The sequence below is a fragment of the Cibotium barometz genome, chromosome 25 (genome assembly GCF_041138505.1).
Source record: "Cibotium barometz isolate CiBa-2024 chromosome 25, ASM4113850v1, whole genome shotgun sequence".
Taxonomy (NCBI): domain Eukaryota; kingdom Viridiplantae; phylum Streptophyta; class Polypodiopsida; order Cyatheales; family Cibotiaceae; genus Cibotium; species Cibotium barometz.
The window spans coordinates 8873526-8888942 of record NC_141070.1 but is presented as its reverse complement, the minus strand read 5'-3'; the positions used below and the strand labels follow the sequence as shown (position 1 = coordinate 8888942).

The 15417-nt window shown below is 42.6% G+C and overlaps 2 protein-coding genes across 5 annotated transcripts; one reads left to right on the top strand and one right to left on the bottom strand.

The window, feature by feature from the left end:
• The first annotated feature begins 767 nt into the window (after positions 1-767).
• LOC147624217 (uncharacterized) lies at positions 768-6286 on the top strand. Of its 2 annotated transcripts, none has more exons than XM_086819167.1 (11): positions 768-903; positions 1005-1216; positions 1622-1883; positions 2962-3174; positions 3271-3700; positions 3959-4275; positions 4369-4566; positions 4899-5057; positions 5239-5348; positions 5462-5557; positions 5692-6286. In XM_086819167.1, the coding sequence occupies exons 1-11, from the start codon at positions 847-849 to the stop codon at positions 5966-5968; spliced, it is 2331 nt and encodes a 776-aa protein (XP_086675293.1). In that variant the 5' UTR covers positions 768-846; the 3' UTR covers positions 5969-6286. The 2 variants fall into 2 exon arrangements, with proteins under 2 accessions (XP_086675293.1, XP_086675292.1); XM_086819166.1 differs by having other exon boundaries at positions 5230-5348.
• Positions 6287-8007: 1721 nt separating this feature from the next.
• LOC147624216 (auxin response factor 9-like) lies at positions 8008-13230 on the bottom strand. Of its 3 annotated transcripts, none has more exons than XM_086819163.1 (15): positions 12884-13230; positions 12506-12697; positions 12173-12285; positions 11995-12090; positions 11828-11884; positions 11543-11692; positions 11284-11368; positions 11073-11163; positions 10809-10973; positions 10599-10718; positions 10415-10490; positions 10157-10319; positions 9102-10078; positions 8780-8970; positions 8008-8647 (listed from the first exon to the last, which is right to left on the bottom strand). In XM_086819163.1, the coding sequence occupies exons 2-15, from the start codon at positions 12615-12617 to the stop codon at positions 8458-8460; spliced, it is 2586 nt and encodes an 861-aa protein (XP_086675289.1). In that variant the 5' UTR covers positions 12618-12697; positions 12884-13230; the 3' UTR covers positions 8008-8457. The 3 variants fall into 3 exon arrangements, with proteins under 3 accessions (XP_086675289.1, XP_086675290.1, XP_086675291.1); XM_086819164.1 differs by having other exon boundaries at positions 11543-11689; XM_086819165.1 differs by having other exon boundaries at positions 11543-11689; positions 12506-12722; positions 12884-13160.
• Between the last annotated feature and the right edge of the window lie 2187 nt (positions 13231-15417).

Here is a 15417-nt window from a genome sequence, read left to right as displayed (position 1 = left end):
CATTCAAAAAGTGTACTAAAGTAGGTACGACAGTGGCTGCCAAGAATAGATAGATGACGGCTAGTTTATTAAAAACATTACCCCCTAAATATAGGTGAAAAAGCAGCATTTAATGGAGCTTTTTGTTTCTACTATTTAATTAAATCACTTTGATTGAGAAACTTAATCCAATCCTTAGGGGGCCTTTTTTGTTTTTCATTTTTGCCCCTAATGTTCCTTTTTCTTTTTTCCCCCTGTAGGAATTACATTCCCATGCGTGGTGTATTAATTAATGCCCGCTTTACCATTAAGGTTAAGGGCTCGTCCCTTCTACTGTGAACTGCACCCCCCTCCACCCTTCATCGCACCCCCCCTCCGCCCTTACTACACACCTCAGCAGAGGATACAAGGATAACCATTGTAGAAAAACGAGAGATAGAGAATGTTGCACGCCAGGTATAGGCGTGAGAGAACCCCTCTTCGCCCTTCCTACACGCCTTAGGAAAGGATACAAACATAAACCGCGGCAAAAAATGATGCATGCTAGGTATACGCTTGAGAGAGAGAATCAAAGAGATGTGTGCAAAAAAAACTAGATAGAAAAAAAGGAGAGAGAGACAGACACAAGTAAAGAGAAAGTCAAATCCAAAAAAAGGATTAATCACCATATGTGCCTTCACGAAATCCCCCCACGGATGTCTTAATGTAAAAAAAAAACCTTTTTCTTAATTAATTATTGAAAAATGTTTTGGGTGCATATAGGAATTGCATTCCGGCGTTGTGAAAGAGCTGCGTCCGTTCGACTCGAAGGGTTGGCAATGCGAGCTTTTCCTCCTGTCCCGCCGGACGCCACCGTCATCATCGCCCATGGATTCTTCTGCAGACCCCCCTCTCTGTCTGAACTGCACCGTGGAGGAAGAGAAGGTTATTACTCGCACCTCTAATATTGGGTTTTCCATGCAGAAATTGAAATCCTACTACAATCCTCGGGACCTTTCTCCAGCTTTTTTTTGTGATCGTATCAGATATTGAAAGGGATCGAGCTAATCTTGTCCGACAAGCTCAATGAAGCCGAGGAGTACTTCGAGGCCATGAAGCCTGGCAGCTTCCGCTACAGCCTCTACCATGCTGAGGTTGCTGCCTTCGTGGCCCTCATCTCTTGCGACGACTCAGACATCCAGCGCGCCAACGCCCTCCTTACGGAAACGGAAGCCCTCGCAGGCCAATTAGCCCAGAAGTAAGCAGCACCCAAAACCAAACGTAATCAACTGTTAATTATCCAAAACCCTGTTAATGCTTATGTACTCTGATCCGCTTTATTCAAGTGTGCTGTTCATGATTATTGTCTGATCATCCAAAACCCTGTTAATGTATACGTACGCTAATCCCTTCTGTTCAATTTTAAACTCTGTTTAAGGCCCATTACCCACGTATCCAAAACCCTGTGCTTCAAGGTCCGTTCTCGTGTAAAAGATAATGAAAACCCTGTTTAAGGCTCATTTTATTACCCATATAATAGATGTTCAAAATCCTGTTTAAGGTTCATTACCGTAGTAAGCGATATTCAAAACCCTACACCTAATTCCAAAACAAGATTCTGTGGACAGCTGAACAGTCAGCCTTAATTTTTCCCACTTTACAGATACCGCACGCACAGCAACATCAGAAAAATGAATGCAGCAGTATCAACCATCAAAAGTTGGGCGCTAGGGAAAATCTCCAAAAAATACTCAACAGTTGTGACCCCAGCAAAAACTCCCACACCAGATACAGATGGCAGCAGTGGGCAAAATATAGATCCTGCGAAACTTGAGGAGACGGTGCTGCACCATCGCTTCAGAAGAGCAAGATTGTGGGCCCTTCAGATCCAGGCTGAATGCTATCTAATGTCTTCTATTCTACAGGTTTGGAACTTGTACACCCGTGCTCATAGGCCCGAGAAATAACTCAATATGTTTGGAACAGTCCAGTCTTGGTCTTAGCGCTCTATTAAAAATTTATTCGGGGTGCTTAGGCTATTTACTTATGTTACGCTTGGATACTTTTTTCATTGGCACAGGGAAGACTTGGGGGGGGGGGGTGTCGCCATAAGGGCCTCGGTAATATTGCTGGTGCTGACAGGCAGTGTGTGGCAACTATGATGCATGGCATAAAGGCTACTTGGTGCCCAAGTGGCCCTTATATAAGCCACATATGGTGTATGGCATGGAATATATTTTCACCATGTATGCCAGTTTTACCATGCATGTGGGGGGGGGGGGGGGGGGTGTTTGTCGCTAAGGGCCTCGGTAATATTGCTGGTGCTGACAGGCAATGTGTGGGAACTATGATGCATGGCATAAAGGCTACTTGGTGCCCAAGTGGCCCTTATATAAGCCACATGTGGTGTATGGCATGGAATATATTTTCACCATGTATGCCAGTTTTGATGACCTGCGTAAGGGCTACTCGCGTCAAGTAGCCCTTACGTTGAGATGTTGAGGCATATGTGATGAATGGCCTAATCCTATGCATTGTCTATGTGATGGCATCCCTGGTTGCAGACTTGTGACAGTCCTGTCTTTGCCCTATTTGTTCAAGCAGTGTCTGAACCAGGTAATTATGGTCCATGGTCTCTCAATGTTTCCTCCCTTTCTCCTGAGCTGTGCGGATGAGGATCATCGGGACTGATATTCCTCAGCGGGTACCTGCTGTGTACCTTGCTTGGAGACCCAAAACTGAGTCTTCTTTTGTCTAGCTGCTTCGCCCAGAGCTTGTGGGTGCTTACAGAGTGGCTCATGTTAGGTAGATACTGAAATCTATCATGCCTCACATTGTGGTTGCTTAGGGCAGTGGCTCATATTAATCACTCGTCCTCAGTCTATTTCATTTCAAGTGCTTATTTCACTTACATAAAGCATGTTGCAATGTGTGGGTACTGAAGCCAGTTTCTTTTTTGTTCGATTTAGATAAAGTGTTTCACTTATATAAACCATGTTTCAGATAGTGGGTGCAGGTGAGAGTTGGAGTTCTATTGTCAAAGTTGGTTATAACTTCAGACGCACTTGGGGGCTTTACCAGCACTGCTGGAACAAGCTAAGGCAGTTGACTAAAGAATGGGTAGCCATGGATGGCAGTTTTGATTTCCGGGGGGATCTTAAGAACATGGAAGAAGATGAGATGAGCTCAGATAGTGATGATGAAGATACTACAAACGTAAGCTGCTTCTCGTCTCATATGAAAGCCCAAATTTGAAGCACGGGGCTATCGAGGGGGCTGTTCAATCCTTGCTTCTAAACACTCATTTTGCAGATGATGATGGAAGGTTTTGATGACACTGATGGGCTGCCTAAGCAAACCGAAGGTGCCTCCTCTGAAATCTTTGCAGCTGGAAGCTCAACAGGAGAAGGAAAACTAGGTCTGGGTGCAAGTTTCATGGGATTGGCAACCGTGCAATCTAATGAAGAAGGCTCTTCACATGATCCAAAACATTGCTCTTGGTTGGTCCTGGATGCAAAGAAGGGTGTAAAAGAAGATGAAGAGCTGTATTCCCTCCGCCTTGGCTTGCAGTTTGGAGAAGGTGCATTCAACCTCATCTTGTCTCTCATTCCCTCAAGCTACCAGAAAGCTCTGGAGGTTATGCGCTTCCCTGCTGACAGGGAAAAGGGTGTTTCTCTGTTGCGGAAGGCTTGTACAACCAATCATCCGACAACTCCTCTCGCATCTATTATGCTCCTTTACTGTGAGTAGAAATTCTAACTTTGAAAGTTTGTGTATAAACCCTTGGGGGTTCACTATTCAAAACTTTTATATTACACCTGCTTTTGAGGGGTATGTATAAAACCCTTCAGAAATCTAAACAAAGAAACTTAGTCCCAATCTGTTTTTTTTTCCATGGGTTTGGAATGATCAATATAGACCACCTAGCTTCATAAATCTAAACAAAGAAACTTAGTCCCAATCTGTTTTTTTTTCCATGTGTGTGGAATGATCAATATAGACCACCTAGCCGTTATGGGGCTTTTGCCTTACTCCTCCAAACATGCAAAGGAAGCTCAAGAACTGATAAATAACCTGCCATCTACTTGGAAGTCTTGTTCGCTGTTTCGAATACTTGGCTCACGGCTGGAAAGATACGAGCGCCATCTCAATCAGGCAACAACTTTAGTCATTTTTTCTCCAGAGAGCCCCTACAGTCTCACTGGAAAGGGAAATATGAGAAAGCTTCGGAGTCTTATGCTGGATGAACTTGGATGGTGCCTTCTTCTACAAGGAAAATTTTCCGATGCGGCTCGTTGCTTTGGAACACTATTGCAGGTGAGTCTAAGAAATATGCCTGATATCATTTGCATGACAAGGGCCTCAGGAGGTTCATTTGATGTTCAAAAAGTTTTGATGCTATTCCTCCAGGAATCAGTGTGCTTTAAGGTGCATTACACCTTCTTACTGTCTTCTTGCCTATGGGAAACAACTGAAAGTGCTCATCAGCAAGCAGGACAATTATTGAAGGAATTGCCAGCCTTGGTGGGAAGTAAGAAACTACAGCAACTCATGCCACTAGAACAGTACGCCCTGCAGATTTCTTCCAAGTTCATTGCCTCCAATCAGGTAGCCATTCGAAGCTCTCTTTGTATGTACATGCTTCTGATCTTATTAGAGTTTTAAGTGGTTGATGCACGTAAGAGTTCAGGAAGGATACAAACATAGCCACCTATCCATGGGGGGGGGGGGGGGGCGCATCATGGCACCCATCAGCGATGGACAGGCAATCTTGCCCATCCCATTCCCTAGGGGATGCTATGTTTCCAGCCTCATTCAGCTAGTTAATGCACATTACGATTGGGTTAGATCTTCACCCTAGTACAAGCAGTCCTTACAGATATTCAAAAGTATGGCCGGGCTACTTGCACGTTTATCCTCTCATGTCTTCTGCTGTCCAGGCTCCTTTGTTTTCTGCTTTGGAGTTGGCTGCTATGTTTAATGGCTTCCAATTTATGGACAAAGCTTCTTTGGAGTTTCATACAAGAATTGTGGAGGAAGTCTTGCAGGGACGCACCCAGACGCATAAAGCTTCTTCTCATAGTAATCAAGATGCCATGGTAATGGTAACCTCCTTAGTTGATCCTACACTATGGTCCACTGGTATCTTTGTGCTCTCTGAATCTTCGCTATCTGCATGACTAAAATTGTGAGTATGTTTAGGAGCTGCCAATGAAATTGGTAAGCACCTGCACCATAGAAATTTAATTGAAAACAACACTGGTTGTAAAGGCTGTGCAGGACTTGCTTACGGGTGATGATTCTATTAATGCCCCCAGTGGGGAAGTAGCATCGAGGCCTAGGCTTCATTATGAACACAAATGGACTAAATCAAGCAAAATGACCTGCAGGTTAGTGTCTTTATCTTATTCTGGTTTACACTAATGGTGGTAAGCCAATCAAGTTCAGAGCATATATCATTTGAGATCATGCGTCAACAGTTGCATGAGTGCTTTTCAAACAGATTCATACTTGGATTATGCCAGAAGAATCTAGGAGAAATAGAGAAAGCAGATGATAATTTCCGCTATGTGATTGACAACTCGGAAGTTTTTTGTGGGTAAGTTGTGAACCCAGTTCTGATGTCTTGGGTGTGTCAGTTCTTCATGTTTGAAGGCACATTTCTAATGTTTTTTGGAAAATCCACTTTTTATAGTACACAGATAATATAGAAATTGATTGATTGTTTTACAGAAACATAGTGCCGTACAGCTGTTATGAGTTAGCCTCCATGCTTCTCCAACAGGATGCATCATCAGTCGAAGGAATTCAGCTTCTAGAACAAAGCTTGTCATATCCCTCTCATGAGTTTCAGGGACGATTGAGGCTGGTTGCTGGAGAGCTGTGTAAGCACTACGGTGGTGGCTCTACCACTATTGAATCCCATGAAAGTGCTCAAGAAGAAGATGCAAGAAGAGTCTCTGAGCAGTTCAAAGAGAAACTTTCTTTGCAGGATTCAGGCACTAAGTAGCTTGTTGAATCAACAGAATGCCACAAACTTTGCAAATAACAGCGGGAGATGTTGTCACCCAACAGTGTTAAACAGTAGTAGTTGATTGGCCCCGACACACACATGCTGTGCCCCTCCTACCCCCTCTTTCTCGTCTCTCCAAACCTTCGCATGCATACATGCATGCCCTCATGACACATACATTTCTTGATTGCTTCGTCCACTCCTTCTAAGGAGTCATGAGCATGGTATGAGTGCTTGCCTAAGCAGGATGAAAGTACTTGGTATTTTTCACTAACATGAACTTAGAATTCTGCAAGGAAGATTAATTTCATAAAATTCTCAACATGCACCCATATGAGAGGGTGCAAATGGAAATTCTTATTAGTGAAAGAGCTTATTGAGGATGCATAACTTCGTGTGTGTGTGTGTGTAAACTATATTCAAAGCCTAGACAAGATGAGAAGGTGCTCTCGCATGCAACTAAGAAAAATGCATAAGATTCAATGTGGTAGCTGCATGCTCATCTTCAAGTACATCAATGTGGTAGCTGCATGCTCATCTTCAAGTACATCAGACAAACATTGAGAGTTTGTTGCTTTTGGGGTGCAAACCATTGTCGAACGAGAGCTTTCCATTTGTGAAAGATTGCAAAGGTTCTATGAGACAAAAAGGTCACATTAAATGTACCAACATACTACTGCACATTGTTTTTTTTTAAAGGCTTAACTAAATTCACATTTTCTAGAAGATTGTTTTAAAGATTACTGAAGTGTCTACAATAAGAGTTTAGATTAGGTTTGGATCATGGGATAAAATATGTCTCATCCAGTTATGGCCATCTATTTCTATGAGGCCGTCTCTATAAACCTAACGGCAACATCATTCATAACTGCTTTCAGAGATTATGGGCTTTGCAGCAAAGGTGGTCTCCAAAGTTCGACACACAATGCCCGGGAGCAAAATCTACAAAGACCATGAACTCTCATTGAAGCCTTCTCTAGTGAGCAGAAGAAATTACCCCTCTAACTCCTTTAGTTAGAAGATAAAGGTGGCCTTGAATGTTGGCTATGAGTGACTTATAAATACAGGAAAATAGCAACAAGGGCTTGTTCTGTTAAAGCACCTTTCCCTCTCAACATTTCAATTTTTAAGCCATCCCATTACTGTAAAAAGATACTCAAGCTGTAGGAGGCACTTTCACAGGTTTAACTGGACCTTGAAGGGTAGAGGAAGTGTTCTTTTTAACTTATCAGCATGTAACGTGTTTTACACTGCTGGTCCCTCCCACATCCAAAGGCCGTGGACTAGAAAGTGATGGTAGAGGATGAACTGTTTTTGCCTAATCAGCATTCCAGGGAATGCATTGTGGACAGTTCAGCTGGCTGTACGTGACTGTGCATCAAGGAAATACCATTACTTTGATTAGCCAATTTGAGCACTTCGAGTAGTGGCCATTGTTTAATCAAAGTGTCGTCTAGCTGACCTAACAAATATATTTAAGCATCATGTATGATTCTCATCGTTTCGATCAATGAACTTGAAGATTAAGGATTTCTAAATGATAAAGAACTTTGTGTGAAAGACCATGTGAATCTTTGTTTTGCAAACCCAAAGCATCACTTTCTGATCCCTTTTTTGCCAGCCATCAATTTCAAATTCATTTTCTGCCACCCTTATAAAATATGGTTACATATCCCTTGTAATTTTGGGCAGGTCTGACAATGACTTCATATGGGTTAGACGACAATTTTTAGAGAGGCAGGTTACTACATGACACAGCGACCCAGTGGCTTATCTAAAAATGTAAATGATCATCCTTGATTCACCACTGAGTAGGGAAAATTCATTAGCTGGTCCAGCTGGAGACGCCGTGGATATGCTATACCATAACTGCATGGCCTGCTGGCTATGCATCAAGTGGTGTAGACACCTAACTTGATCAGTCAGAATCTTCCAAAAAAGGAGGAAAAAAAGAAATACAGCACTTAAAGGGGGATGTGAGACAGGACTAGCTATTATGCAAACTATGAGAAGAGCAAAAAAAATCGTAAGGGTACATAAATTGAACTTTTGATAAAATAATTAGGTCTGAATTGTTGCTGTCATTTCGCTCATACATGATCTACTAGCTTGTACCATGATGTAAACAATCATCCTGATGCCACTGTTGAGTAGGGAGTAATGATTAGCTGGAAAGGATGTGGGTATGCTGCATCCATTTTTGCATGGTCTGATATCTATATATAATGTGGTGGACACCTTTATTGATCAGTCTCAACATCTTCCAAAAAATAAAAATAAAAACTACATTAGACTGCACTTAAATTCGAATATTGCCTAAAAGAGTACGCATTCATCACTTGGCTTGTTCTCTCCTGACTATTGAATCGATCAGGAACCACGCCATAAGTAGCACCTTAGTAGCAGTGAGTAATTAGGGGAGTAAAAAAGGATCATATTTTCAGGGCCATCACATACAGCCCTCCTGTTCCTCCTGTAAGTGACAACTAAGCTGCAGAACTCTTCAATGAAAATGTTGTGGGGGATGAAGAGTACTCCGAGGACTTAGCTAGGTCCATCATCACAGGCTGCTCACCAGATCTGCTATGTGCAGAGGTGGCAAGGGCCCCTGATGACACAGCCTGCAGCTCTTCTCGTGTCAGAATGCAAATTTTCCCAACTATGTCGACAAAATCCCTGCACAGAACATCACAATTAGCTCTTTTTGAAGACATACATTAGCTTTAGCAGATGTAAACAGCACAACATTAAGATTAAAACCTAGTTTCAGAGATTTGAAATTTAAGATTCATGGAGGACAATACTCACTGCCAGGGATCATCTCCCACAAGCATCATGTCCCCCTCATTGTCCGTATAGGTGATTTGCCACCCCATTTTGGAATCAGTCAATTCCCCCTCCATGTGGAAGAGCTTCTCAAGGGCGCGGATGAGCTCAGGATAGCCATTGAACTTTGAAAGATCAACCGACCTCCCAACTGCATGACCTTTTTTGAGCACCTATGCATTATATATATATATTTTTTTAAAAACTTCAAACAAAATCTTAAAACAGATGATGGGGTGGAAACTTCAATTAAGATATTAACATGCATTTGAACTTGTCTCAAAGAAGAGTGGCATCAGCAAACCTTGATTCGATTTCTCAAGGATGTATGGCATTCATTATGATCTCCATAAGGGTGCAAAGGCACACCATCTTTCTCTTCACATTCTGGTACCACAGCTGGCTTACTGACTTCTCCAAATTGATCATGCTGGCTCTCTACATGATAATCAGGCTTATCAGCTTCTCTCAGAGCGAAGGAATGCCCTTCATCAGCCACATAGCCCTTATCTTTCAAAGAGAAACCGAACAGTTTCAAATTGCAAGCTTCGTGATTGGTAGAGTAACTGTTCTCCTTAGGTGGCTCCCCAACACATTGTTTGGCTACACTATCTGCAGATACAAAATTAAACTGCAGCAGGCCTCTGGAGAAGAAGTGACTAAGTGGATCTGCAGTAGTTCCACTAGCACCAGTGACTTCCGATTGGCATGGGGACAGCAAGGACCTCTGTGACTCTATCTGATTCTTTTGACTATGGGAGTTTGAAACCGGGGACAAGAGAAAAGGCCAAGACAGGGGCTGCAAGGACTTTTCGTGTTTTGAATTCATGGAAGAAAAAGACACCAAAGGTATGTGTGAACCTGCATCCAGCCGCTGTTGTGGTTTCAACAAGGATAAGGTTGAGACAGACCTTGAGTTCATACCAGTGGCTGACATAATCCCCTGGGCAACTTCACATTGCTTTTGCTGCTGTGCTAGAAAACTTGACTGCTGGCGTGTATGATCATTGATTCCAAAGGTCTCTGAACACTGACTGTACAGTTTATCGACAGAAGAGAGATCTAACCTTCCCGGAAGTGTGCAGCTGTTTGTTTCACTTCTCCTTAACCTTTTCAGTTCAGCGAAGGGATCATTTGTTTTTGGCTCCCACATGGACGGCTTGGCAGCTCCCTTAAAGATATCTTCTCTTAAAGAGGCATTCAAGGGTGCTGCTTCTTGAACTTGCAAGACCTTTGAAAATTTGGGAGGATTAAGGGCCTCTGCTGAGCCCCCCACCATGCCTGCGATGTGTGAACAGGTTAGCAATACAGATGTCAAGCCTGTGTCAACTGTCATGCGTATAATCGGGGTAGACGTACCAGTATGGCCATAAATGAGGGGTGAAGGATGAAAACTCGACCAGTACCGTTTCAAACCCGGTCCTATAGGTAAATCAAAGCTTGCTGTTGCTAGAAAAGGCTCGATGTCCCATGGTGAAATGTGCTCATGACGGTTATTGGTTGAATGTTCATCCCAATTCACCTGAGGATGGTACCATAAATCACAACATTGCATTAGTTCTTCTAATATCAAACAAATCAAAGTCAGATAGCGTGGTATGTTTCTGATAAAATAACCTTCAATGAGCGCCACTTTGAGTTCTGCCATCTACTAGGGTCCACATCCTCAATTCCTGTAATGGTACCAGTATACCTGCAAACAAATGTGACACTTTGTTACCTCTACAAGGACACATCAATGCAAAAACACACTAGCTCTTGAATAACTAGTTCTTTAAGCACTTCTTGCAAGTTGCTGCACCTTCTTTCTGTTCCATCCTCAGTTTCAAACCTCATCTTAAAGCGCATCCCAACAGAAAGAGAGTGGGCAAAAGCTTTCCTGTACTTTTGATGTGAGATAACAAACTCTGCTGGGCTTGTCCTGGCCAAATATTCATCCAACATTAAAACAACAAAACTTGCATTGATGGGTTGACTTTACAACTAAAAAATCTCACATAAATATACATACCGCGGATTATAATACACATTGAACATGCTTTTGGTCGAAACCGCATGTGCTGCAGCAGCAAGGACACCCATGTGCATACTATGACTAGGAAGCACTGACATGGGTGCACTGCAGAGAGGTCGAAGCCCTCGCCGAATTCCTACCCATAACTCCCCATTCTCCCTCCTGCAAGATTAATGCCAGACTTTTTGTTAGAATAATGTGAGGTTAGGAAGGTCCCTGCACAGCACACCCTTTATAAAGTCTGCATTTGAGATAGTTGACCTTAGAAAGAGAACGGAATCCCCAGCAACTAGCCTTTTTGTGCTGACAAACACACTCCATCCAGTTGTGAGCAAGTGTCTGCGAGGTTGCCCTGAGTAGATTCAAATGTATGAAAGTCAAATTTTCACTAAAATGCAGAATGTTTACACACGTCCACATCGACAATTCAGATGCACTGCAGGCTTAAGGGCACAATGCATCTAGGACACACCTCTATATATGTGTCGGAACTTCCACTCGACTCCATGCAAGTCCTTTGCAACCAACTCCTGAGAGGGGCGCTGCTGGGAGTAATCCTGAAATGCATTGGGATCACCTCTGAGAGAGCAGCCTATAGATAATTATGAATCTACAAGACCATCATGACAACAAGCAATCATGTAAGTGAAGAACGACAAAGCCATCCAAGCCAAACCATTCCTCAGCAAAATACCCCTTAACCCGATCCTATTTCACTACCCGAAGAATACCAGTGCAGGAAAACATTCGTCTGCAGCTCGCCTCGGCACAGAAAATCCTCCATGAGTGCTTGTATCGGAGACGGTCAGAGACTTGCAGAACATGTGAGTAGCAAGTTTAGGAGGACTTGGCACATCTGCTTCCATAGATTTTTCAGCCTGCTGCAAGAAACCAAGCCATCTAAATGACCATATACTTTTTAAAGCACCAGCTTGCCTAATGGGCTACCTGACTCTAGTAAGCTAGATCCATTCCATTAAGAGAGAAAAAAAGAAGTCGTCACGAGCTTGCACTACCTGTGGCAAGGGAACTAATGTGAACTGCGCAAAAACTTCATCCGTCTCTCGATCAGCCTGACACCATAACAATAAGAAAAAGTGCTTGTTGTTGCTCTGAATGACTACAACTACTGGGCCTACTGTCATCAAATATACATGTGAGATCAAAAGCTACTGGAAGCTACATGCAACGATAGATCTGCGACACGACACATAATCTGGGCAGGAAGGTCATAGATAGGGATCTGCTGCTCAGCTCCTTGCTTCATAGATGCAGCCACCTACACAAAACATAATTCAGGAACAGCTCTATTATCACAAAACGGGTGGCATAGTGCAGCACTGTATGAAATCACTACAGACCTGCTCCAAGTGACCTTGGGGGTAGTAAACAACAAGACTGCCTTTGAACGGCAGCGAGACCAGGGGACCCGCACAAGCATGCCAGAGCTCTGAATACATCAGTTCATTTTTATCTGGATGCATAGATGATGATAGCGTAAATGCCATTAATACAAGAAGGATGAAGGTGCTGATTAAAACTGCACAACAGTAACAGTACAGAGGGTGCCCTTTTCCATAATCAAACCCGAAATTCAATAGATTATGCATATGATGGAAGAAGGTGCCTGCATAATCAAAGTACTTAATTGATCTCATTTTAATATAGAATGAACAAATAGATTAAGTTTGTACCTAGAAATGAGGCATCAGCGGGTTCCTGGCTTGTACTGAGTCTGGCTGGTGGAGGGGCCACTGAAGAAAGACCCGTGTGAAATCCAAAGGCCGACGCCCGAAACTGCGACATTATGGGTATCTGGGAGATAGGACAACAGGGGAACTTAACTCTCCCCAGAAACGAAAAGTGCGTCGCTCTCCAGAAGCATGCTGACAATAGAAAACAGTGGGATTACTGCATGGAGGGGTAGCCCATATATCAAACAATACCTTCCAACATTTCAATTTATGCATCGATAGAAAATAAAGGCCCCAATAAAAGGTGAACCTGATGGGATACATACACAATCTGTGCAATGAATAGACAAGTTATTGAACATGATGAGGTAAACCTACCTCGAATCCGGATTAATCTGCTTAAAGGGCACCTGTCTGCTTAAACCTCCACGAAACAAATAACAATCAGCTTAAATAACGATTAATCCGGCCTTTTTGATCAATCTAAGATCTTTCGCAGGAGGTGGTCTTCAGGAGGAGAAGAAGTTTCCGCGCGCTTGGAAGAGTGCTTTTCCTGCTTTCCTGGTCGGCTCTTTGGAGCTTTGTTGTTTTTAGCATTCTGCACAGTGCATATGTTAAGATAACCCTTCTAAAATGCGCGACCACTTTCACGATCAATCAGAGGCAGTTGTTGATAATGATGAAATACTATCGATAGAGAGTTTTAACTCTAGAGAGAGTTAAACGGCGGCTGAAGGCCCCAGGCGCTTATAAAAGCAGATAAGCTGGGAGTGCCCAATCATTACCTGGCATCATACATCCACCTGACAAGCGGCGATAACTACTGAAATCCAATTTTTTCCAGATTTAAAAAAAAACCCAATCTTACGCAGAATCTAGCCACAATTTCATAAATTGTTGCCAGGATTTAGCCAACGATAAAAGGGGTTTAATTTCCTTTAATTACTCTTCTAATTATCAAAAACAAAACACTCCAGGCTCCAGCTAGGCGGCAAAATTAATGATCTCGAGGGGCTCCATAATCCAGGTAGCCCGGCTAAACTTTTTTTCTTTTGCGGATTTTTTAGTCATTATTATTTTTCTCATCTCTGAGCGTCTCGAGAGTCTCTGCTGACCAATCATCCAGTGGCAGGACTGACGCACCTTAAAAAATCGTGTTATTTTAATTTAGAATATTTGTTATGTGATGGGTTGCAGTTTGCAAGTCACCAGTGTCACCATACATTTATGATTTATCCTACGGTCGATCCTTTTCCTTAATTAGGCCTGCCAGACGGCCTTTAATTTCTTCTAGGCCCGCCCAAACTTAAATTATAATACAGGTTAATATGTATTTAAGTGTAAGAATTTCACATGTCTAAGCCTACTTACGTTTGGCTTTTGCACGTGTCTTGGCTTTACACACACCACCCCAAGGGTAGTTGACGAGATTAGGGGCCTGTTCACACGGGAAGCGTCGTTGGTGATACCAACCAGCCCGACTTCAGACTCCAAGTGGGTCCCCCTATGCCGAGAATATGAAAACCAATTTCCTCATAGCTGCTCAACGGCTTCTCGTCGCTCGCCAGGTGTAGTAAATGCAAAGTTTTTTAATCTTCATGTGAACCGAAAGTTCAATCACGGTGGATACCCATTCGCGTGAACAAGCCCTAGGCACTTTGCAAGGGCGAACTCGGTTCTCTTCCCAAAGGATTTGGATTTGGATGTGGTAGCCCTAGTAGAGCCCCTTCGTATTGGGTGGTAACTTGTCGAGCCTGCTCACACCAACCAAGGGAACCTCCTGTTGCTCCTTCCCAGTGGCTTTGTCTTCCTCCAGATTGGCGTTCCAAATACTAGTCTCATGAGGTGGAGGCCTCAGCTTTCAAATTCTAACGTCGTGAAGGTAAAATTTTGGTTGTTTGTGGGGAGTTGATGTTGTCCAGGCCAAACAAAAATTTGACAACCGCGTTTGCACATGGTGGCTCCTGAAGATGGGTGGATGTGAACAGATGGAAAATCTTGGACCCCATTTTTGTGATATGCCACCTTGAACATTATGAGCCAAACACTTGTGAAGCCACCCAATCGGTTAACACATTTGATGAATCGATGAGCTCATCATGCCTAGCAATCTTAGAAGGGAGGGCAATCTTTCCCATCCAACTCCATTCTTACTTGATGACCCAACCTTCTAAAGTGATAATGGACATAAAGCTTTATTCTATAACACAAGCACATCCTGCCTTCACTGGACCAATTTGTTGAGTGCGGCTACTCTCTTATGCAAACATGGGCCACAACAACAAGTTAGCAATAGCCATAAATTTTTACCTACATAAAAAGTTCAGAAGTTTACGTTTTGTGCATGGCATAAAATGTCACAATTTCATGCACTAGGTAAGAAGCTCATATCCATTGGTTTAGCTTCATTTACCTTTTGTGTTTTATTATCTTGTAAAATAAATGGTATAAAAAAACTTACTTCTCTTCATGTTTCATAATGTGCTTCCTTACTAAGCTTTTGAATTATGCATCATTGAAACATGATCTAAAAGTAAGCTATAAGCATTTGACTTTAGCTAAGTTGACAAATATCCCTTAATGACATAAAACATGAAGTGATAGTAGCTCTCACTATCATAGAATGTCACATGATGGGGGTATGACATAATTTGACCCATCATCAACCCTTTAGGGGTAATATATCATATTTGACTTTGGACATCATTGAGGCTATCCGCAACCCACTCTAAAATTACTAAAACATGTTAACTAGTTGATTGCCAAGGTAAAACTTTAACTTTTGCATTCCATTTTTGGAACCTTCACTTTCTATTTACATCTATGATAGAGCAAGGTACATTGTGCATGCATCCTAGAAGGTGTGAAGAACTTGCCATCGAGTTTTGACAATGTGAGTAGGGTTTCCCTTC

Excerpts from the sequence above, each read along its gene's own strand:
- LOC147624217 (XM_086819166.1), top strand. The coding sequence starts at position 847 with ATGGATTCTTCTGCAGACCCCCCTCTCTGTCTGAACTGCACCGTGGAG. Across the intron at positions 1,884-2,961 it reads TAATGTCTTCTATTCTACAG|ATAGTGGGTGCAGGTGAGAG; the intron begins GTTTGGAACTTG and ends ACCATGTTTCAG. Across the intron at positions 5,058-5,229 it reads ATAGTAATCAAGATGCCATG|GCTGTGCAGGACTTGCTTAC; the intron begins GTAATGGTAACC and ends CTGGTTGTAAAG.
- LOC147624216 (XM_086819163.1), bottom strand. The coding sequence starts at position 12,617 with ATGTCGCAGTTTCGGGCGTCGGCCTTTGGATTTCACACGGGTCTTTCT. Across the intron at positions 10,719-10,808 it reads AATGTGTATTATAATCCGCG|GACAAGCCCAGCAGAGTTTG; the intron begins GTATGTATATTT and ends ATATTTGGCCAG. Across the intron at positions 8,971-9,101 it reads CCTTGAGAAATCGAATCAAG|GTGCTCAAAAAAGGTCATGC; the intron begins GTTTGCTGATGC and ends TATAATGCATAG.